A 24556-nucleotide genomic window follows, 5' to 3' on the forward strand; every position below is an offset into this window, starting at 1 on the left:
CAGATGTTGTTTACCACGTATAAGGCTGCACTACTGGCTTTGCCAGAGTTGGAGAAAAGTATAAACAAGGATTGTTTTTTGTTTAGCAGTCATATAGGAGATAAATAATTTAACTTTTTCGGTGCTCATGACGAGCTGAGCTCGTCATGAGCCACGGCGCTTCGGTGCTCATGACGAGCTCAGGTCATCATGACCCATGGAACGCTCAGGTGCGGGGAGAATTCCCCTGCTGTGCTGAGCGTTCCACGGGAGCCAATGCACCTGTGACGAGCTGAGCTCGTCATGAGCACAGGAGCGCCGTAGCTCATGACGAGCTCAGCTCGTCATGAGCATGCGGGCGCTGTGAGCGCCCACCTCCCCCCAGCACAGCGGGGGAATAACCTCCGCAGCGAAGGGGGTTAATGTGATAAACAGCATCATAATTGAGTGTACCTCCCATATGTATTTTATTCATGCATTCCAATGGAAGCCTTTCTGAGAAAGCAGAATGATATACCTAAAAGCCAACAGAATGAGGTGGAGAGGTGAACTCTTCTTGGTGGCGCTGATGACTATTTTTTTTATATTTTAAAGAATTGGTAAGAATACATTCTGCAGACAGCTGTGCTGTCAAGCCTGACCTAAGCTATTTCAAATTTAGACCTTGTTATTCTCAACAAATGAAGATCAGTGGATGTAAGAAATACATATGGCAAATATTGTTATTATTTAAATTGAAGGCATTGTTCCATCATAAAAGAACAAGAAGAACTGATTTCACAGCTAACAAATCGATTCTGTTTGTTTTAGGAAAGCAATTACTAGACGGAACAAGTTTATGGCCAAGTAAGGAACACTGCATGTCATTAGGGAAAACACCACTCTGTCTAAATGTACGTGTGTTATGATAATCTCATTATCTAGTGAAGGCAGGGGTCTTTAATAATAGATTTAAATTGTTAAAAAAATAATAGTCATTCCAAATTACCAAGTGATGTATTATTATGGTCAGTGTAAGATCGCTTATTTTCAACTAAAAAGACATGGTTCATTGAGCTGTGCAAAAACTTTGACGGTATTCTTAGGAAATGGGTCACTGGCTAACAGCATGTTAGAATTGTTTTTAAAATTTCACTGAAAGCATTTGTAGCAGAAGCATACGTGGAAATGCTACTTACAGAGGGGGTTTTATAAGGTGATGTTTTGCACTTCAGTAATCAGAAATAGATGCATTATTTCCTTACTTATACCATCTTAAAAAAGCTCATGAAGTATCTTTCTTAGCTTAGTGATAAAGAACAGAGATGGAGTAACTTTAAACACAGAAGCGGACATAGACATTTTGGGGCCTATTACGATGGAGGTCGGAAAGCGCCATTGTCGATTTCAATTCCGACCGGCTGATTATGTCTCAGCCGGTCGGAACTGAAACCTGCCGGTCATTCTGGCTGGCTTCCGATGGGCACAAGGAGCCCGTCAGCCAGTCGCTAGCGGCTCGTAATCCCAAAGGGCTGGCCTTTCCACCCTTGGGATTATGATGCATGGTTTCCATGCCAGCCGAAAGTGTGTTTGGGGCCCCCAGTAGGGCCCCTTTGTGTGTGTAGCCTCCGGTTGGGGGCCCGATGGGGCACCTATGGTGCCCTCGTGTTGATCATGTGGCTGCCACGGGGTGCAGGGATGAAGAACGCCTCCCATTTCCCTGTGAGAGCAGGTATTACGGTCGGTTTACAGCCGTAATGCATGCTCCCATAGGGGAATGACGGAAAGCGACAGAACAGTGTTCGGTCGCATCCTAATGAGGCGGGCAGGTCCACCGATCAGAGTTTGTTGGTCCCATTTACAAGACAGTGCCGGGCAGACACAAGTCTGCCTGGCAACGGCTCCCAGTAACCATGGACAGCTAGATAGAATGATTTTGTGTCATTACATCAGAGTCAAATCCAATGACGTTCAAAGGAAAAAGATGGATCAGCTATAACAACATTATACCATGATGTGGCACTCGTCTGGTGAGTTGAGCAAAAGGGTGCCCTGATCATTTCCTAGGTAGCAAAAAAGTCAGAGGCACGTGAACTATACCACCTGGGAAATGTATATCTTGCTAAAAATATTTCCTTAAATACTGATGGCAGTGAATTTGAAGTTTGGGGAAGCATCTAGCACAAGACAAACAAAACGAGTCTTGTTCACCTCTCTACTTGTTGAGTAAGAAAGCCTCTACAGCTATGTAAAACTTCTAAATTGATTTTGGTGTAAGGCGGTGGATACACATGGTAAGAGTAAGACACCATACAGAATATGCTTTTATGCCTACAATACAAAAAAGAAACAACTGCAGATACTACAGCAGGTTTAGGTATTATCACATGGCATGTTTTTATTATTATTTTAATTTGAACAATAAACCTTAAAAATAGAACACTGCCAAAAACATCAACAATGGTACCCTTTTACTCCAAGCTTCCCTAGATTGGTATTTTGCTATTTGTGTCACCTTACCCGGTTATATATATATATGGTATGACGGTATTCTAAAGTATCAAATATTATGATGCTCAAGTGCACTAGACTGGGCTGTATTTTGACACTTGATAGGACAACTAAATAGATCAATATTCCTGTACTGACTGCCCTGTGGCTCTCCTTGGTTTATGTGTGGAAACATTAGCCCAGGTATCAATTCACTGTAGGAAGATCTACATAATCTGAAATGATCACACTGGCAATATTCTAATTATATGAACACCTGTTGATGATCTTGGGATCATGTGATTACTCAAACTCTAGAAACGTAAATATGTGTATTCCTTTGATAGATATTAATGTGAATTTTGAGTCAATCTGTAATTTTGATTTTAATATTGCTTTTAAATGAATTTAAATGACACTTTTTTATAATAATTTTTATTGGTATTTTCACATTTATAACATATGACAATTAACATGTATAGTCACTTCTCGTATGATCTGGCAGGGGCCCCCGCCTTTGAAATTTGGCTGCTGGTTTCTATGGGTCTTTAGATTAGGCCATATCTGCCTGCACTTCCTTGCCCCTCTGCTTGCAAACATTTAACATAAAACATGTAGGTATTTGCGCTTGTTCTATGTGCTATGAGGAACAAACATATAACACATAACAGGTTCGCAGTATGCACTGGTGATAAGTTTATGTGCTATGAAGTATTTATCTTGTATTTGAAAAAGGTTTATGTTTCAAGATTTTTTAGAATTTTTGAAACCAAGTAAAATAAAAAATTGTGCATTTTACAGCCAATTCATGTTTGCCATTGCTAGCTGTCAGAATTTGGATACTGTTGACTGTTAATAGAATATCAGTTCAGACTGATTATGTCCATAGTTTACTTGCAATGCAGACTTTTGTAATTGTTAAATTAATGATTACAGGTTGCATCCAGAATTGAAACGAGTGAACTGCTTTACCAGAAACTACAATTTTACTAAATTATGTGCAATACAGTTTTGCACAAGACCAAGTACTTTCACATTTTACCCAGGGCAAATGAATACAAGCAACACATTTTGAACTCAGTGACCAACCTCTTCCTCCTGCAGACCTAACACCTAAGATGGGCCGCCCAAAACCTTATTTTCCTTTTTAACCCCAAAGCAACGTTCTGAAATTCAGGAAACCATCTAAAATGTACTTGTTAGATTTTGCCTACAGCTTAATTAGCGTAAATCCAGCAATCCAGGAAATTGCAAGTTTAGGATTCTTAACATGAAATGATAAATTCTGCCTAGGAAAAATGTCTGTATTACATAAAAACAATACATGGAAAAAAGTAGATAAAATACTCAGAATTAAAGTAAATTAGATAAAAAGAGACAGATGTGCCTAGAATACATCCATGTAAAACAAGGACTACCATGAGAGGCAGACACATACAACTTGAGTTAAACACCCAGACATCACTTGGGGTCCACCAGGAGTAATACATTAGATTCCCAATGTGATCCTTAGGGTTGAGGATTCAGGCCGAGCAAGAAGAAATACCAGGAAGAAAATATATGTGAAGAAGAATGACCCTGAGCACTGTGACTGGTGACTAGGCAATAGCCCAGCCCAGTGAGATTATCTATGTCTCTCAGAGTACAGCGGTTCAAAGAGTACAAGGAAGCATGGGTATATTAAAGATCGAAAGAGAGAGAGCAAGAAAGTGCATATGAGTAACATAAATCTTTTCATCTTTTATGATAGCATTCCATACTGATTAAAATGAAGCTGATTCAATGATTTTGATTGTTGCTACATTTGCTTTTATACTCCCAATTCGAATTATAATCAGAATCTTTAAATAAGTCAAAATTTAAAATGACATCTAATTGGAGAAAGTGCATATTGAATGTGTAAGGGGTATGCAGAGGGCGAAGTTCAGCATTCCAAGTCACCTTATGAGACAGGAAAGAGAACCTTTCTAAAACACATTTAAGCTAAGAGCATAGTTTTGGAGAAGCACCATATTGTTTACCATTGTAAACACTGCGATTTAAAGCAATAGGTATATCGAGTTTATAAATAGGCTTCATACAGCAGGAGGATGATGAGTGTTTGTAAAACTTTCCGAACCACTGAATGTGAGAGGAGGTATTTTGAAATGGTTGAATCTTCGCCTGGTCTCAAAACTCTACTCTCCCATGAATATGCAATCTTACACTTTTTAGGGCTCGTAAGCAACCCTGTTTTACTATCATTTTTCATCAAAAAATGACTAGTTATCTGCAGTGGCCATTCCTAATATTCATGTACTCCAATTAAATACATTGAAATATTCGAATTGGACCAAAATGTGCTTGTCATCGGATACTCGTTACAACTCTGACGGGTAGAGAGCTATGAAGATATGACCAACAAAGTAGCCCAAAGCTGCCTTAAAGCCCTAATCTTATATTACACCCATTACAAATTGACCCTCATAAGGGACTCCAAATTCTTGGTAGCTAAAGTAGTGGAGAGTCGGGGACTGTGTATCAGGTAGCAAAAGTGGAGAGGAAAGGATAAGTATAGAGCACGTGCTTTGCGAAGATAGACTGGACGGTATCACCTAAAATCTCTTATAAGCCGTACACAGACATGAAACTTTTCACCAATTTTACCAAAGTGTTGGTAAATTGAAATATGCTGCAGCTGTAAAAAATAAAAAAGGTCTGTATGAATGCATAACAAATCCTCCTGGCCGATAAGTAATATAGGGATATTGGGATAAAGAAATTGTGATAGCAAGACTATGCACATGAACTCAGTGCAGTGTGTGTGTGTATATATATCTCCCCAAGCTTCGCATGTCTTCACATGGGGGCTTGGGAGGAGCTGGTCCTTGGCCTTGAATATCAGCACTATATATGTAACAACTTGGTGGCATGGTTTCGTTTCATTGACGACCTGCTGGTCGTGTGGAGAGGAAGCCATGAAGGGGCACTAAGGTTCATCAATGAAATTAACAACAATGAACTTAATTTAAGGTTCACGGCGACCCTTAGCCAGGAAAAAGTCACATTTCTTGACACAGAACTGTATGTTAATGATAAACATTTGGAATCCAGATTGTTTCGCAAGGCTACGGCTGGAAATAGCATTTTACATGCTACCAGTTCGCATCCAGCTCATTTGATTTCCAGCATTCCTTATGGGGAAATGCTACGATTAAGACGAATCTGTAGCAATCCCCGAGATCTAGAACAGGCCCAGGGAGAAAGTAAATCTCGCTTTCTTGAACGGCGTTACTCAAGTCAACTAATAAAAAATGCAATACACAAATCTATGCCCTCTCGAGGGATAAACTTCTGGTGAGAGAATCTGAACGTGAAATAATATCTGCTGACAGTATTCAAAGTGAGGGGCAACCAGCGGCGAACTGTTTCAGAATAATAACAGGGTATAACAAACAACACAAACAGATTCGCAAAATAATTGACAAACACTGGCCTATCGTTACGAAGGATAACGCCATAGGCAGAGATCTTCCAAAAAGAGTTTCCCTCACGTTCAGCAAAGCTCCATCCTTGCGTGATCACATAATGGTAACCAACTCTGAACCATATGTGAAATCCTCATGGTGGCAGGACAATAAAGGTTTTTACAAGTGTAAAACTTGTAAGGCCTGCCAACATGGAATCAACACTAAGAGTTACAAAGACGGATTCACCGATACAGAACACCCAATAAACCAAGTATTGACCTGCAAATCTGAATTTGCGGTGTATGTTTTACAATGTCCCTGTGAGATGAAATATGTGGGCAGCACTAAACATGCTGTCCACAGACGAATCCTCCAACACCTTCGCGCAATCACCAATGGTGATAATACTTACCCTGTGGCTCGCCATTTTAGGGAATGTCACCAGAGCAATAATACCAGCTTAAGATATTGGGTGATTGAGGCAGTCATTAACAGTAGAAGAAGAGGGGACAGGGACGCCAAATTGAGAAGGCTTGAGACTAAATATATCCTCCTGCTTAATACAAAGACCCCTATAGGCCTCAACATCACGGAGGATCTCTATGCATGCTTGCCCTGAACACTATAATATATTAATCTTGGATCCCAATCAATTGATGTCTCCTCTTCATGGTTGTTGCACACAATGGACACCCGGCTGGGTGATGCTTGTGTGTACACCATGAGGTGGCTGCGACATAACAGATATCCTGGATATATGACCAACCTTAGCTGCTACTTAATGAAAATCAAATTGACAGATATATATACTTATTATTCACTATTTCAGCACCGTTATGAATTATTGTTGTGGTATTCACTATTTAGAACAATACAGTAGCATATACTAGGAATGAATCATTTGGATCATTTGTAAATAGTAAAACCATGGTTTATACATATGATTGGAATTTAATCCTTGGTCACTAAATATTAACTACTATCTGTGTGACAAAAAACAACTAAAACCTGATATTAATAGGTATGACAACATCTCCACTTGACGTATACTGATTATAAAAAGTTTTTGGGTTTTAATAGAAATATTAAACCTTAAGAGGGGAATCGATAGCATATTTTGCACATATTTAGTGTTTACAATATATTAACAACTGCTATATTTTGCACATTTTGCGATATTTGCAACACAAATGTAGTGTTGTCAATTTTTTTTAAATAGGAAACATAATGAACTATGCACTTGCACTTTATTATTGTTCTTATCTTTTTCCCTCCCCTCATTATAAACATATACAAATACGTCATTCAAATGTATTTTACAATGATTGTTGTTGTTGTGCATCGGTTAATATATGCTTTTGAATATACCAATTGTTATATGTATATATAGACGCTGGTTTTTACTATTGGTATTTTACTGTTATCCAGAATTAAGAACGAGCGATACGTTAGCTAAAAAGTTATCATTGAGTAACTATAGTATATCTTCCATGTCTATGCTAAAGAAATCACAGGTGATATTCATTATTTGTTTTCACTAGCACTTTAAAAGGGCTGTCTTTCTGACAAAGCGTTGTCATGTGAACAAGGCTCCGTTGAGCCGAAACGTCTTTGACAGCAACTCTGCAATAAAGAAATGCAAGAGCCCATTTGGTCCGTGTCTGAGTTTCATTGTTGGCTGGCGTGAGTTTGGTGCAGCGCATACGAAAGCGGAATACCTGATATATATATATATATATATCACTGCATGTTAGTGAGGGGACTGCTGTTGGCGGAGCATGCCACTGGGTGCTCTTCAGACACAGAGGCATAGACTCTGAAAGATGGTGGCTTCTTTACAAACGTGGTAATAAAGAAACCTGGAAAGGGCCCAGAGTCATATGTAAGAAAATCATCGATAAACTTTTAAAAATACATTTGGAAGTTGTGTTTTTTACTTTTTATAGTGATTTTCACATTTCACCTGGAGCTGCCTTAGAATTTCCTCTAATTCATTTATAGATTTATCCTGGGTTTCCACTCTCTCTTGTAGGGTTGAGGAATCATTTCCTGAGTAAAAGCACTTAGGAACTACTCAGAATCTATTGAAGCACTATGAAATGAATGACCCATTTACTCATATTAGACTGTCACTAACACAGCTTTCTGGCAAATTTAGGGTCTGATTTAGAGCAGACCGGTTCTCCCTCACAAACCTGACAGGTACCCCGCCCACCTTATTACAATTGTCAAAAAATAGAATGCACTTGTAATAAGGCGGACAGGACATCAGGGTATCCATCATGTTTGTGATGGAGTAGCCCGTCTACCAAACTCTGAATCAAATTCTTACACTAGAACTATTTTATGAGAGGGATATAGCATGATTTGTTAGCACAGCAACTAGGTGTAATCTCAGGTGATCAAATTCATTTCTGCGGTCTAAAAAGAGATACATACACCAAACCATTATATTGGTGAGTGGTGGATTGTCATGATAGAAGTTTCAGATCTTCAATCTAATTACACTAGCATTGTATGAAATGCTACACACATAGTTCTCTGTCTATTAGGCATTGCATTTAGTACCTTGCTGCCTAAATGTATTTACAATTTATTTTAGCAATAGCCTGAAGTGAAGCAAATACTTAATAAAGTACTTACTGATATGAATCAAGATAAAAGTATGTTCATTTTAGGAGGGTTACACCATTCAGTTGTGCAGCAGAAGACAAATCCTGTTTATTACATGTATCCCTATACAGCAAGACAAAATGTGGGTTAGGTAAGATTTAGAATTTGAAGAGTGTACAACTAAAACTGACGTCATCCTTGACTACACATTGCCTTCACTGTCCTTGTATTGTCTGCAGCAGGTGGTACCAGGTTTCCAAACGCGACTCCCTTTTGTGGAACAGAACGCTAACAGAGACCAAAGACTGAAATAAAACCCAGCAGATCTGAAAAAGAGTGCCAAGTTCCCACCTGCTGCACTACCTGCCTTACAAATAGATGTTCATCGGCAAGCCAGTATTGGCACACTGCCCAGATGCCTTTGAGATGTTCACATGCACATGATTTCTCAAAGTATATATATCAATTGTATGTCACAGCAGGCTTGTTTAGGTCATAGACACAATGTTCTTTCAGAAGCTCTAAGCTACCTTTGATTTGAATTACCCCGGCAGTTGAATAGCATAACAACCAAACTTCAACACTCTTGAACAAGTGAGCACTCATGTTTCTAAATGGCACAGTGAAAAATCAAAAAGTGATTGGGTGGAATAGTTGAATTAATCTCCTCCTTTGGTAGTTAGTCGGGCCGCGTTTGAGACCATCGTTTTATTCGCCCAATATGACACTCCAGAAAGGAACCAGCCATGTGCACATCATTCGTTGTTCTGTCCCAATAAGAACAATCCCGCTCAGACTGGATGATTAATGTCCTTACAGACCTTCAGCACATTCTAAATATAATACACAAAGACATACTATGTACATGTGGCTTTGTGTTTATAAAATGTATATATGTATGTGTTATTTGTATAGCACATCAACCCAGTGGTGGCTGGTGAAATTTGAAAGTGGTGAGGCGTAAAGTTTATGATGAGTTCCCGATGGCGAGCAAGCGTAGCGAGTGAGCCAATCATCATAAGGGAGATTCGGGGGATGCCCCTGTGAACGTTATGAAAAAAGATTGGGCAAATAGTGCATTTTCAAGCATTTATATGAGAAAGCAAGAAGGTTAATAAAGCAATTGGGAAAGTGTAGTTATGACATCAATAGAGAGATTTAATATGATAATGAGGAAGGAACCTGCTTATTCAGTATAACCACAGAACCTCAAAACAGATGTTTTGTATTTATTGATATTCCTTTACCAATTAAATCAATCGAGCAAATAGAAGTTATTGTGATTTGTCAAGCTGGACACAATGAGGCAGTAACGGAATAAACATTAAAAGGAATTAGGGCACCCTACCAGGCACTGTACATCTCATTCAGGGGATGAAGAAATATGATCACATCACCCCCATCCTTGATCCGAGTTCCACTGCAGCCACATCGCCGTGACTTTCACGGACCAGGTCTGTGTAGCTTTGTTGCAAGTGATCTCACCATCACCACAACTTATTTTTTCTTTTGTAATGTAGCTGCATTTATATAGCACTTCCTACCTTGGAGGTGCCAAAGCACTTGAGGATGGGTAGAACAGCCCTCTAGGGGCACCATGGATGGAAAAGTGTCTGTCTACAATGGCTTGTAAGAGTAGGGTACATGCCTTGGGAACAGATGTGGACCCTTGCTGCATTTATGCATTGTCTTGACGTGAAAGGAGTGAGGGACTGCTGCCGTCAGTGTGGGCCGCTTTTTTGGGCAGAGTGGTGGTTGATTTGAACTGTGTCTGTGCGGTTCAGATCAGATATCCCCACAGCCCAGTGGGGGCCTGAGCAGCCTTTTTAGACTCAGATGGGCCTCTATTACCTCCCTTTGACCATCGAGGGGAAGGTGTCTTTACGAGTCTCTCGCAGCGCCGGTCCATTAAAGTATGCGAATTGAGTAGGGGCCGCCACTGGTCACTAGAGGCATGCACAAACGTGGGAAAGTACAGTTCCCTATCTTTTGAAGGAACTCTCTCCCTGGAGAATGTAGAGACTGAGGCTCTGTGCTGGTACATGTTTTGCATAATACTATTCAGTGCTTTTTGTACAGCTACAATACAAAAACACATTATTGTTGTTTGTGCGACACAAAGGTGCTGTATTTTGGAATGCCCCAAGTAACATTCATATTCAGAGGCTGGACAGTTTGAATATAAATAAGTTCCCTCACCTCTGTACATAATTAGAACACTGTAAAGATTGTCTCTGAGTGTCCTCATAATGTTCATCGACTTTGTAATTGACTGGCAATATCCAAGTCATTAACATATGACATGAACAGATGGACAGAGACAAAACATTCACAAAGGCAAACAGACACTAAAACACAAACACATTGAAATACTCCTACGAATATCCCAGAAAACACACACAGGGAATGTCATCACCAGCCCATTAGAATAATTCTGACTGCCTTATAATGTTAACACACTTATATATAAGTTTCAACAAGCAAAAATAGCACACTCAAACTTCTAAGGAATTCATAAACACCCCACTATGACTATGCCCTTAAAATGCCTTTCCAAAGTGAAAAGCAAACTTTTTACAGAATCTAGCTAACTGCTGCATTAGAATGATACGCAGGCTCAGAAACCGCGCCGGAAATGAATTGACTCAGCAGGACATGCACATGTCTGTAAGAGCTGCTTCCAAAAGATTTCTACTGCAGCAAAGGAATCTCGAACTTTTGGCAGCATCTATCCATCTGCGCCACATCTGCAGTTCTGGCATCTTTGGTACCATCGATTTAACCCTTCGATCCCATGGCTTTATTATATAATTCAAGTGACTCCGAATAAAAAGGCAGAGATCAGTCTATTAATTTTAATTATTCTATTTAAATTAAAGTGAACATACGTAAGTAATTCTTTATTGCTCAGTTAAATAAAACCATTGCAATTGGCTTCATGAGCTTACACATATTAACAAACTTTAAAATACAAATGTATCTAGTACAACCCTTTTTATGAATACATTTGTTAAAATTGCTTTAAAACTTTGGAAACATTTCATGAGGCTAAAAAGCGCATTCTAAAAATTAGGCATCATTAGCGCTGAATCGTTATGTGGCCCAAAGTGTCTATATTAAAATCCATGCGACTGAAGGTTCTTGGCTCAATTTTGAGCAGCACCGCCAGGTGGGCGTGACAGTCAAGAAATAGACCTTCGGAGGACTCTTATGGCTGGTTGCAAACAGCTTCTGTAGTTTTCTAACTTTGTGACCAATCCATAGTCTACTATTCTCTATCCCTTTTTTCAACTGGTGTTGTACGGATAACGACCTCGAGCAAAGATCTAAGTCATATGAGAATATGGATCTTTTCCTAGACCTGTAGGTGCTAACATTTCTTGGATTTAAAACAGTCCCACACTTCCTATCAAAAGGAGGGAACAGCTCATTTCACTTTCACTGGAAGAACTTATTGAATAGGACTTAGACCAATTATAGAATGACTGCCCATTTTTAGGTCGAACCTGGGCAGCGCATGCGCTGCGAGCCATGCTGTGCTTGAGTATGTACTTGAAGCCCCGCCCACGCTCATCCCATATCTGTCATCAACGTGTGTCATTGTCCTTCGTAAATGCTAGATTCTGCTTCGTTATTAGGCCTCTTAGTCCCTCCTTGTCTTCATTTGTAACCTCCCATGAGGACTGGCCCTTTTACTTTGGTTGTTACATGGTACGTTTTCTTTAGTCTGTAATCACTATTTTCTTTAATGAGTTTCTCTTGCTGCAGGAGGGTCTCTCGTGCACAGTTGTGACCACTGGCTTGTTTATTTAACTTGTTGCAAATGGGGAGCTCTTCAGGGGCAATGGGAGACAGAAGGGGGCAACTCAGCGATGCCTTCAAAGAATTTGCAATGCAATAGGTCTCGCATTTGTAAATGTCAATGCCTTTTATTTATGTTTTAAAAACCAAAACATAAGTAAAAGGCTTAGGACTAGATGTATCAAGCCTTTTGCGATTCGCAAAGGCCGAAATTCGCCGAATTTCGGCCTTTGCGAATCGTAAACGGTCTTTTTGCATGTTTTGAGATGCATTAAAAAAATCACAAAATAAAGAATCGCAAAAATTTGCGATTCCTTAAATGCTATGTATGAAATTTTAAATTTTGCGATTTTGGCTTAAGAAATCGCAAATTACCACCAACTTGAAGTTGGTGGTAATTTGCGAAATCTTAAAATAATTCCAAATGTTGCATTTTTAAAGGTGGCATATGACGCACATACATGCCCATAGGGCATGTATGTGCGCCATATGCACACAAATGCTGATTTCAGGGGTACAGCAGGGTGTCCTTGAGACACCCCTGCACCCTTGAAATCATTTTCATTTTGCGATTAGCAAATTGCGAATCGCAAAATGAGATGTATTTCACAATAATTCCTATGGCCTCCTGGCCCATAGGAATGAATGGGAAATTATTCCTTATTTGCGAATTCGCGACTTGCAAATTCGCAAATATAAAATATTAAGAAATCGCAAAAAAATAGCGATTTTAAACATACATCCCATTTTGCGATTTCTAAATAGCGATTCGCTAAAAATCGCTATTAAGAAATCGCAAATAGGAACGATGATACATCTAGGCCATAGTCATTTACAATGCCAATAGCTCAAACTCGCAAAAATGCGAGACCTATTGCATTGCAGATGCATGTTCTAGGAATGTAATGCTAGAAAAGGTACTTCAGTGCAGAACATGTTTATTTATGTATGTGGTGTAATCATAGTTGTGTGTGTGGGATTGTGTAAAATTGATGGTGTTCTCGCTTGTATCTAGATAGTTCAAATACAAACGCTAGTTACAACTTTTTTACTATTTTCTGGCTGGTTGTGTGGTGTGCTAGGCACTGTGGTTCGTTATTACCAAAGTGCTTTAGCTCAATACATTTCTGTTTTATTTTAAGAAAGCTTACATAATCACTGCAACTCTGCTGTACATACCTTTTATTGAATTTCTGTCTTCCTTTACATCACCATTAAATGGCTGCAGTTAAAAGGCACATTTACTAGCGGCACGCGTTTAACTGCTGCCCATACATTTGAACCAATGAACACTGCACATCTTTTCAGTCCGAGAAGCAAAACAGAGAAAATAAAACACAACTGGGTTTATGAGACTACAAAAGTGACAGCAAGATACCTACTGGCTGACAGTAGACTTGGTACTTGTTCCAGCTGAGAGGTTTGATGAACATGTACATGATAGGATTCCATGTCTAAGTGCCATTTGCTCCTCCTGCATCCCAGCAGGGATGGAGTTTGTGAGCAGAAGGAAGAGACTGACGACATCCTGTTCATTTCTTCAGCTATGTGGATACGTATGGAGACAGATGATACATCTATTATAACTGCCCTATATTTTACAGCATGCCCATTATGGATGGGAAACGGAAATTGAAAAAAAGGCCATATCCTCCACCCACTACCAAATAAAGGCTAGTAGTTGTGTTTTTTTTACCAGCAGTCCTCATAGGTGACATATTTCATCGCAGCTGACACGCTGTCAATACTTTTCTACTCCTTACTTTCAACTTTTATAGGCTAGATACTCATCTCGACATTTGAACAACGTGCATATCCAGGAGCTGATCTCTGTCACTAGACTAACGTCCATTCTCCATCAAGCTGCATACATGGGTAACACTGTGGAAATATTGTTCTGTATACCCATTTAAATGGCATTAATGTCCGTTATCCAAACGAGGGAGAGCAAGTGTATAAGTATACATCACCCATACAAAAAGAAGCAGCATCTAATTGCAGCCAACAATACTATCACCAAACCATGTTTTATTACATGCCTTCCAGACGTATATGTGTAAATGGTCCTGTTGTGAATGTACTAATACTTAGCAGGGTAAAAGTTGTATGCACCAGGAAAGAGCATGCGGTGAATAAGGATAAAAGTGGAAAGGAGGAATGTGGATTTTTGGGGACATTGCTAGCTTCAAGAATGAAATAAAGATCAAGAAACTAACACCGGCTGTATTTTCCACATTGACGGTAGTATCTAGGGCAGTTGAAGCTGAATCAAACCTCACAGGAGTTTAGAACATGTAAAATGGCTTCTACAGTGCATACAGTTGGGCTGACACGCTAAGGAAGAGGATGGGGTGAACATTTGCCTTGCCCCATGACAGTGCAACAGACATCACTGACAATAACAATCGTGCAAAGGCAGACACAGTGGAGGTTTGGGAGGTAAGAACATAGATGTGGTCGCTCATTCATGGCACTCAGATCTCAATAATGTGACTATGGATGTCGGGGTCCGTTCTGGAGTGTGCCATCATCAGTGGGCAAATAGAGTCAGTGGCCAGGATAAATGTACATCTGAACATTTGTTTTTGCCAAGGTGTTTTGATTCTTGCCAAGTTGAGGAATAAGGCAGAGTAGATAAAGCCAGCAATCTCCATATGCTTATCCACTGCCCAAAAGGATGCTTCATTTTGGAAAATCACGAGTCTCTGCCTTTAACATTTTTGGGGCCACTAAAGAAGTGGTGACTTACTTAAAAGGGTTTATAAAGGTAAACGGCATTATCTTGGATCCATGTGCAGCATACTTCACTAGCTGCACCAGAGTATACACATTAACACCGGATTAAAACAAAGATGGAAGAATGGGGGATACGAGCTGAGCAAGTTATTAGAAAATCCTAATATGTTATGCTGGAGGAAAACACCATAGTGATCCCTGCTGTCATGGCGAAGAGCTCCAATTATGGCTGGAGGTCCTACATTGGGCGGGCTTAAGGGGGACTGCTGCCACTCTTTGAAATAGCTCCTCTGTCTTTTCCAGCCGGCTTCCTAATCTATGTCCTTGATCAAATTCTTCCTATTGTGGTTTTTTTGTGGCTTTGTGCATCCGGTCTCATTTTAAATCATTAAGCTTCAACCTCTAGGAATTGTTGTTTGTCTCTATTTAGGTCCAAGTGTGGTTTATGGTAAATTATCTTCAGACCAAGAACTATGGTTCTCTTGACTTCATGTGTTCAGTGCACCATTCAATCTTGTAGCAAACCAGCAAACGTTATCATCACGAGGACACTGATAACTTTAACGGTGTGAGTGCGGACGGTACTGATAGGTACCACCAACACATCTCACATAGATGGCAATGATTTATTACCAGTAATCCCACCTAGCCTGGCATTTTCCTCATTATAAGGGTCAGACCGTGCATATATCTCATCCAGCATTTTCCTAGGGGGCAGAAGCCATTGGAGGGGAATGTCTGAAGGTCCACAACCACCAATGCCACCTCCATGACTTTCTTCAGGTCCGCATGGTTAACTTTAGGTGGCACAGCGAGGATATACAGAGAGAGAGAAGAGGCAGGTAGAAATAGAGGTACGAGAAGAGGCAGGTAGAAATAGAGGTACGGGAAGAGAAGAACAAAAAGAGAGGAGATGGGGAAGGTAGAGGGTGGAGATAAGGAATGAGACACAGGATGGATGGTTGGAAAGAGAAATTGAGGGAGGAAGGGAGAAAGAGGATGAAAAGAGCACGAGATAGGGGAAAGAAAGAGTGTCTGTATGTTGTGGGAGCTTCTGAGTGCAGTCTAATGGTGAGATGCCTGTTTGTGTGTGTCCTTGTTAGAAACACAGCACTAGCGCACCTCTACTAAACCGGCAGATGGGCACAGCACCGCCAATCCCATGGGCCGGCAAAGATGGAGTTGGAGGTACCCACTGTCCAAAAAACGACACTGGAATGCCATGTGTTTAGATAAGGCTTAAACGTGTATTTTAAAGTTGACATCTCTCAGCACTGGTTTAAGCAATCAACTTTAGTTGTTCTGCATGACTAAAGCAGTCAGTATTTTGTTTTGGGTTTGTTAATTAAAAAGGAACTTAGGATGTCAGTCATTAGCACACATTACAACATTCTGTCCAGAAGTTAGACCGCCATGGACACTATGTTATTGGAATAAAGACAGGAATTCTCAATCTATGATGCTATGCGAGGCTCGATTGTACAATTCCACCACGGTTGTTTCTAGTTGCAAGCCCAGCCTTGCTCATTTTAGATGTTGGTGGGTTGTCATGCAACCCATGAACAATAAAGTCCTGTCTATTGTTTGGGACACAGTGTGTGGGGAGTCGAGTAGATTCTGTTAGGCACAGTACAGGTAGCGTGCACTGGTGCAGATATTTAATTTTTATTGCTGCAAAATATGGATTTATATTTTCAATGGCCCTGTAGCCCAGAGAAAGTACTCCATTCGGCAAAATAAGGTAAGCTAAGCAGATACACAATAATAAAAAGAAACTATGGTTGCTCTGAGTAAATTGTAAAATAAAGCAAAGAGTAAGAAAGGCTGGTTGGTGGGCTGAAGATGGTCGATTGAGCAACAAACTACTTCTATCTCTATTATGAGGGGATAAGAAAGTGGAATGGGTTAAGGGTGAAAGAAACAGACTTGTATAGTGTAATGGGTGCGAAATGTAGCAGCAGTTCTAGAATACGTTCCTTTGAATGTCTGCCTTGAAGACAGCGGGGAGGAGGGGTGCAGTAGCGTGCACTTAGCTAGTGTGACAACTTTAGGTACGGGGTGTTACAAATACCATGCTTCGGAATGCTGGAGTGATTGGATCTGCCACTGAAGTGGAAAGTGAGACCTCGGCTGCCAGGAGGCGAACACCCTCTGCTGTGGAGTGTCCTATTTGATAAATAAAGCGCATTGTATCTATCCTCGATATCATTTTGCTAGCGTTGTTTAAATCGACATAGGTTGCCCCTTGGCAATAAACTCATATTGGAGATTTCTAGAAACAGGCTTCGCTGCTAAACCAGTTTAGCTACATGAAACTTGCATTTTTGTCCTGTTGGCTCACTTATGTCGACCTCACATTACCCCTCGTGTTTGTTCATGCGGATTCTTCTAGTTTTACAAATTTATGAATGCAATTTTTTACTTGGAGATTTTGTTTCCTCTGTCACATCGTATTATCACTTTACAGTGGCATAAGACTTCACATACCAATTTTCTTCATGATTAATGTATTCCTGGTTTTCTCTACTTGGTATTTGTTTTTCTATTCTTACACATCCTTCCTTGGCCTGAGGTGATTTTATGTATGGTCCTTGTTTTAACACTGGTGAGCGGGTTAAGTTGAGATAAGGCCATTGTGGTTTGACCTTCCCTAACCTTTCTCTCCTCGTTATCTATGGGTGTCCAGAAATACAGAGGTAAAGTGAACAATGGTTACAAGAAGAAATAGCAAGCACTATCCCTTTAGCCAGGAGACCACCACTCCCTGTTTTACTTCTGGTGGCCTGTTGTTTCCAAGTGTAGGGGAGCTAACTGAGGATAGGTTTGGTGTGGAGCAGGCATGACGAGGCTGCAGGTTATGGGGTATGGGAAACATCCTTTACGATGCAACTTTTACAACGCAGTGCCTTTACAACGCGGTATTTACAACGACAACCATTACAACGCATTGCGCTGGGGGGCGCTCTAGGATAGGGAATAAGTTTAATTTACTATCCAACACCTTCCCTAGTGTCCACGGGGACTGGAGTTGGAATAGTAAATTAAACTATTCACTATCCAGCACCCCAAAGCACTATACGTTGTAAAGTTTTTCGTTGTAAGTACCGCGTTGTAAAGGCATGCGTGGTAAAAGTATGCGTTGTAACGTCATACATCCATGGGGTACTAATTCCTAAGTGAATCGTTTTTTAAATTATTTTAAACCTTTGTGATATAGGGGGGATGGGTTAGAAAGAGGTGATGAACATCAGGGGGCAATATAGGCATGCAACCCACCCAATCCACTCCTAAATGGAAGCTGGGTGGTTTGTACAGCCCATGTGTTGGGATGAAGGGGGCTAACACTCTGCCCCACTCCATGTTTATTGCTTCCGAAGAGATATTAAACAAGGGTGAATTAAAGAAAGGAGGTTTCAGTTGGCTATCATGTAAAACAAACATTTAAAAATATGATATAAATAGCATCCAACAAGAAAAAAGCATATATGATAATTAATAAGTAGAACAGACAAAAATGGATCCCACAAACAGATAGATGCTACTGTGAATTTACATCAGTTAGTTCTTCCCCAGGGATCAATTAAAATCCACTACAGTTGATCATCTCTAAAGATCTCTTACGAGGTTGTGCTGTACTTTGGCTCAATAAATTGAAAGGTTCTGACCACCAAATAGTACTTTTACAAGGTCAAGAGTTTACAAATCAAATCTGTGGGATGAGCAGTGAGCAAATTGATACACCTGCCTTTCAATTGAGGACAGCTAATTCAATTTACAGCTTTAAAAACTACTATGAAATGAAATTAAATGCATTTGTAATATAAGGAAGGAATAAGGAATCCATTATGGGTGCATAGTGGGTGCCTTTTCACTAGTTCACAAGATTTAGAATCTCAATATCGAATTGTAATGGCAAGTGATAGACATACTGTCAAAGGCAGACTGCAGTAAGAGTTGAACTCTTGTCACTAAATGTGCCATGAAGTGTTCAGGGGGGCAGAGAGAAGTGCCACATGCTGTGCACCAGCATAGCAGAGAAGTATGAAAATAGGGTATACCATATAGTGATAAGAAGGGCAAATTACCTTCACAGGCAATAAACAGGGTGAGGTAGAATATTTTTATTGATTTACTGAAAATCACCAAATCAAGAAACATTAAAAGGTGAGGGTAGTTTGGTAAAATATTTAATGATTTGTTGGTTAAACTAAGTGATGGCATGAGCTATCATAATGAGAGAAAAGAAATTGATGAGTGCTTGTTTCAAGGTATGCTGGATTTAATTCCTGGAAAAGTAAATGATAACCGTATTTCACTCTAGCAACATACAATAAAGAAATGTTAAACATTTATGGAGTGTGTGTGTGAAATTGTAAACTGATCTAAAGATATGATGCCCTTAAATAATAGCTATCCAAGAGTTTGGTACCAAGGAATGGGGTATGAAAGCACATAAATAATGTTGTTCTTATATGTTAGATTTAGGCTAAATCAAAGACACTGCTATTTTACCTTAAAAGTAATTAACCCAAATGAATAAAAGGGTGAATTATAATGATTTTATTGACAGAAGCACATAACATGGAACAACTTCTATCTGATGCAAAGGAACCATTAATAGTTATATCTAGTAATTCAGTGTAACACTCTTGTTGGTTGTAAGAATTACTGTATAAGTAACTAATTCCATCAGGATTATGGTGTCAGTAGGATAGGCCATTGGACTTCTACTACATTTTAATAGGGCAAAGGATTTGCTGATAAAAAGACAATGAAATTGTACTGGATCAGTGATCCTCCAGAATCACTATGCCACTTGCTACTGTTAATAGACTATTATCAAGATACTTGTTGTACTGTTAGAAAATGCCATCACAATTACTGTGTTAGTACAGAATATAGCTTTTAGAATTTATTTTATAATGAGTATGATGCTATGAATGAATATACTACAAGTGTAGTTGCTCCTCGGAAATGCAGTTCCACTGATCATACACATCGGAATACAAATGCCAGAAAACACAACAAAATTGCTGTGGCGTAATTACATACTAGGATCGCCAGAGGAGCTTTCAAGCTCTGTTGCCGAGATACTTTAAGTGCTTCTGAGGGCTGCTCCCTCACCACACAAAACAAAGAAGACTGCAAGGAAAGTGGATACTATAAATGATAGCTTGCCTTTCATAAGCTGGAAAGGCAGACATATGAGCTGGAAAGGCAGACATGTGGCTCTGAAGGGACATGTGTCTTTGAAGGACATTGCTGTGCTGGTGATGGAGATTGAGTTACTACATCACTATGTAGAATCAGTGCAACAAGTGATTGGGGTTTTAACAGTTCTAGATCCAAAAAACATATATATTCACTAGTCTGAATACTGACAATTTCCGATGCTCATACACACACCTTGAAATGTATCAAAATGTTCACATTAACAAATTCATAAACCAGAACTGTTGTCACAATTCAACCACATTCTCACTTCTATGAATGTCATTTGGTTGTTGTAGAAACACTAAGTAATATCAGGATATGTATCAGTTGCCCTTGAAAACATATGGAAAGCTTCTAAGTCTCCATGTTGTAACTGCAAGTCCATCAATACAGTGCCAATAACATATGCTTTTAAATAGGTTGAGTACAATAAAGTTGGGATTAAAAATAAAATTCACCACATTATGGGTGATAACCAATTGCTTAACATGTAAAAATGGATCCTTTACCATGTAACCTACACTGGTTATAAATGTAGTCACTAAAATATAGCCTTATAGCCCGCTTCACAGGGCTAAACCTGCTGTTAAAGGACTGGAACCTAAGTTATAGGCCCGAGCGGCAGGAGTTGGCCTACAAAGAGGGAGAGGGCCTTTAACAACTGGTATAGCCCGAGGCAGAAGTGCTATAATGCTATTAGAACATTCAACCCACTAAGAGTAGAATGTTCTAAATTAAAAAAGGAAAAACATTAAGACAAACATTGGAATGTTGGAGCTCCGGGCTTATACAAGCCATTACAAGCCCGGAGCTACTCCATTGTCTTCAATGGAGATCTCAACATTCCAGTGTTCTAAGGAGTGTTAGCATACTAAAGGTACCATTCTTGTAAAATTGTTAATTGTTTTAGAGAATCAAAAGCAAATTACTTACAAGGCACCGCATGGCGATAAAGATTATCTCTAATAATCTGCTGCAGTTCGTGATCAGGGGATCCTTTCTGAAATCTTTGTTTCAGATAGTGTTTCAAGTCCTTGTTTAACCGACTTCCTACAAAGAAAAAGAATAATCTATTACTTCACTGTAATCCAAACAAGTGAGATTGCAAGGTTTGTTTTAATAAAGGCCCAAATTGGCAAAGCACTGTAAGATAATTAAGTAATAACAAAAGGCAATTTGCTTCTAAATTGCATGGATTTGTTATTTTGACATTGTTAGCAAAATATTTATAAATCTTTAAATAGTCATCAAGTACTTGTTCTTTTAAAGATCTTGCAATGATATGGTTTTCAAGGGATTCAGTCATAAAATCGGAAAACTATTTAAAGAGACTATTTTGTTTAAAAGATCAGCACTACAAAGACACTCATTATAAACATTTTTACACAGTAACTTTACTACTGCAGTTACTGTCAACCTTTATTATTTGGGGAAATTGTGCTACACATGTAAAAGTCCCATGGTTGCAGTGTAATACCTACATGTATATATTAAATACAAGCCTTTCCACTTGCTTGTCAGTTGTACAGGTTACCCAGAATTCAGATCGCTTACTACAGTGTGTGGAAAGTAGGTTCATGTACTTGCTTACTTCAGTACCAATGTCACACAATTAACAAATGGTAAAACTGTGTGAAGGTTAAATATCCATGACTACATACAATATTCCCAGCATAGGCATCCAACACATACATTCACCACAATTTTTCTGTGAGTAAATTAATCCTGCTCTTGATCTATGTATGACTTACTCCTGAACTTCCAAGACTAATGAGATTTCCTGAGGAAAATAAAATGCGAATCATACCCTTATCTTTTATGAACATGTTCTTCTAGGACACAGGCTCAGCGTTAGTTTCATATTAGATTTCTGATCTTTTCTATTGTCACTTTGGACAGCAACTACAGAGAATTCGGCTGAGCAATTCTGGCAAATTGCGTATTCCAACTTCATCCTGAGCTCTTTCTCCTAGACACATCATTCTTATTAATTATACTTCAGATGTTAGTGCATAGACGATACACGAATGGAAGGACATCAGAAGGTTGAAAGCCATACTTTCTAAGTATGTGCTCTTGGCTGAATAAAACCGATTACCCACCAACAGTAGCATCATAATGTAATCTAAGAAATGTATTATTTAAAATGGGTTGCGGTACATTCTCCACAACAAGAAGCAAATCCAACAACAGAGGAGAGAACAGAGAAGTGGCACAACATTCAATTTCATACCACTGTCAAACAATAACCCTATAATTGTGGTGCGATTTCAATAACCCCTCCAGTAGCTGATTCAATGGCATTAGTGCTGACCAGATGTTAGTATTAAAAGTAATTGTATGAATAATGCATTTAATTTGTCTAAAATTGCCTTCAGTGTTTTTTTCCTACCATTGATTCCTATAGGTAATCAGTAGAAAAAGTTATGAAAGTTCATGAAACCCTAAAAAATCAAGTAATTCAAACCCATCTTCGACTCATATCCATGTTGGACAGGGGTCGCAACTGACAAATGTTAGTCTACGCTTCCACCACACACCTGGCTGGACTCTACTTTGAAAGTGATTGCATGTATAAACATTTGCAGAACACCACAGTCAGCGGCGTAGCTAGACCTCTGGCTGGCCATGGCGGTCCCTGCATTTGCCGCCCGAGGCATCCGCAGTCAGGAGCGTGGGGTGGTGCTGGTGAGAGTTCTCTCCTTTTTCTGCCCTGCGGCAAACACATTGAGAATCGGGGGTTGGTATTGCTGCCGAGGCGGCAGGTAAGAGTGGGGGGAGGCTGCCGCCCCAAAACTTGTGTCGCTTGGGGCAGACCGTCCTCTCTGCCCCTCCCTTTCTACACCGCTGACCATAATGCTCTAAAATAACTGAAATGGGATGCCCTGTGCATTCGAAGCTGCTAAATAATAAATAATGCTGCTCCTTTCTTCCATGTTCTACAGATGGAAATAGCGTCCGTCACAATGTATTAAATATATGCATCTGCTATAATGTAAATTATAGGTGATTTTCATGACACACTATGAGACTTACTGAAAGTGCCGACAACATAATAAATCTGACTCCATCAGACCCAGCAAACCTACTTCTCATACAGCTGAATTAATCTTCTTACTGATCAGTTTCAGAAGCAGCTTTCTTAATATGGGTACCATCTTGTCTTATATTGCACAGGTTAGTGCTGTTTGTGACTCACAGCAATACCCATTCTGTCTGGCTTCAGACCTACATTTTGATACATGTATTAAATATTTGTATTTAGTCGAACTGTCTTTTATTACCCTAAAACCTTCCCAAAATGAAGTATCAGAATAATAAAAATGGCAGTGGACTTCTGTCTACTGGGGGTCTTATAACACAATGTTATTCAACCTATCAGTGATTGTAAGCCTGCTTTAAAATGGAGGATGCAATTTGTTGCATCTGTCAGCATTTAAGGCTCAGTAGTCTTGAGGAGGCTGGGGCTATGTTTTTTACTTGAATGTGATGCATAACGTTTTGGACAAGATCAGGCGTTCTGTCTTTATCCAATATTGAAGCCATTGTAGAGTAATCTGGCAACTGACAGATGCTTGGAAAAGGAGATTCTTTAGAATATCATAATATACTCCCTCTTCTAGTGCAGAAAAGGTATTATGTTTAAGAACAAACTAACAGAGTAGTACCAGCTTGGATAGAAACAAAACACAGTCAATGATATGACAATCATCACTCAAGTATGTTCTAAGTACTAACTTTCATTGCCTAGCAGTAATCCTTGCTAATGATGGGCAGTAGATACTCATCCACTGGTGACGAGGGCCAGACCAATAGGTTGACATGTGATGTTTCTTTATTATTGTGCAAAGGAGGGCCACAAACATAGCAACCGTTGGCCAAAAACACATATAACTATAAGACTGTTTGAATCATTTTTAAGGTCTGGCTTCAGCCAAGACCTTTTGATTTTACTCAAATTATATATGCAATACACTTACTTATGGATGGTATCAGACAGCACTAATAACCCCTTCGGTGCTCATGACGAGCTCAGCTTGTCATGAGGGACAGTGTTCGTGTGCTCCTGACGAGCTGAGCTCGTCATGACCACACCCATTTCTATTAGGGCCCAGCAAAGGAGAGGAATATCTCAAGCAGCCATGGTGTTAATCCATTGTTCTGTGGTTGTGTCCATTCACTACAACATGCAGGATGATTAATGGGAAGCATGCAGGATGATTAGTGGGGGAGTCCAGTTTAGCCACTTGCTAACTTCAATATGTCTGACTGCATTCTTCTTTTTCACAAGGAGC

At 39.6% G+C, this 24556-nt stretch overlaps 1 protein-coding gene across 10 annotated transcripts in view; it reads right to left on the bottom strand.

Annotated features, from left to right (window-relative positions):
• The window catches only part of MAGI1 (membrane associated guanylate kinase, WW and PDZ domain containing 1), a 1125105-nt gene that overhangs the window by 590033 nt on the left and 510516 nt on the right, over positions 1-24556 (bottom strand). For all 10 annotated transcript variants that reach the window (XM_086939094.1, XM_086939091.1, XM_086939093.1 and 7 more), the window contains exon 2: positions 21195-21311. In XM_086939094.1, the coding sequence (XP_086795220.1) occupies positions 21195-21311 (117 nt within the window). The remainder of the gene's footprint in view (positions 1-21194; positions 21312-24556) is intronic.

Source organism: Lissotriton vulgaris, chromosome 9 (genome assembly GCF_964263255.1).
Source record: "Lissotriton vulgaris chromosome 9, aLisVul1.2, whole genome shotgun sequence".
Taxonomy (NCBI): Eukaryota; Metazoa; Chordata; class Amphibia; order Caudata; family Salamandridae; genus Lissotriton; species Lissotriton vulgaris.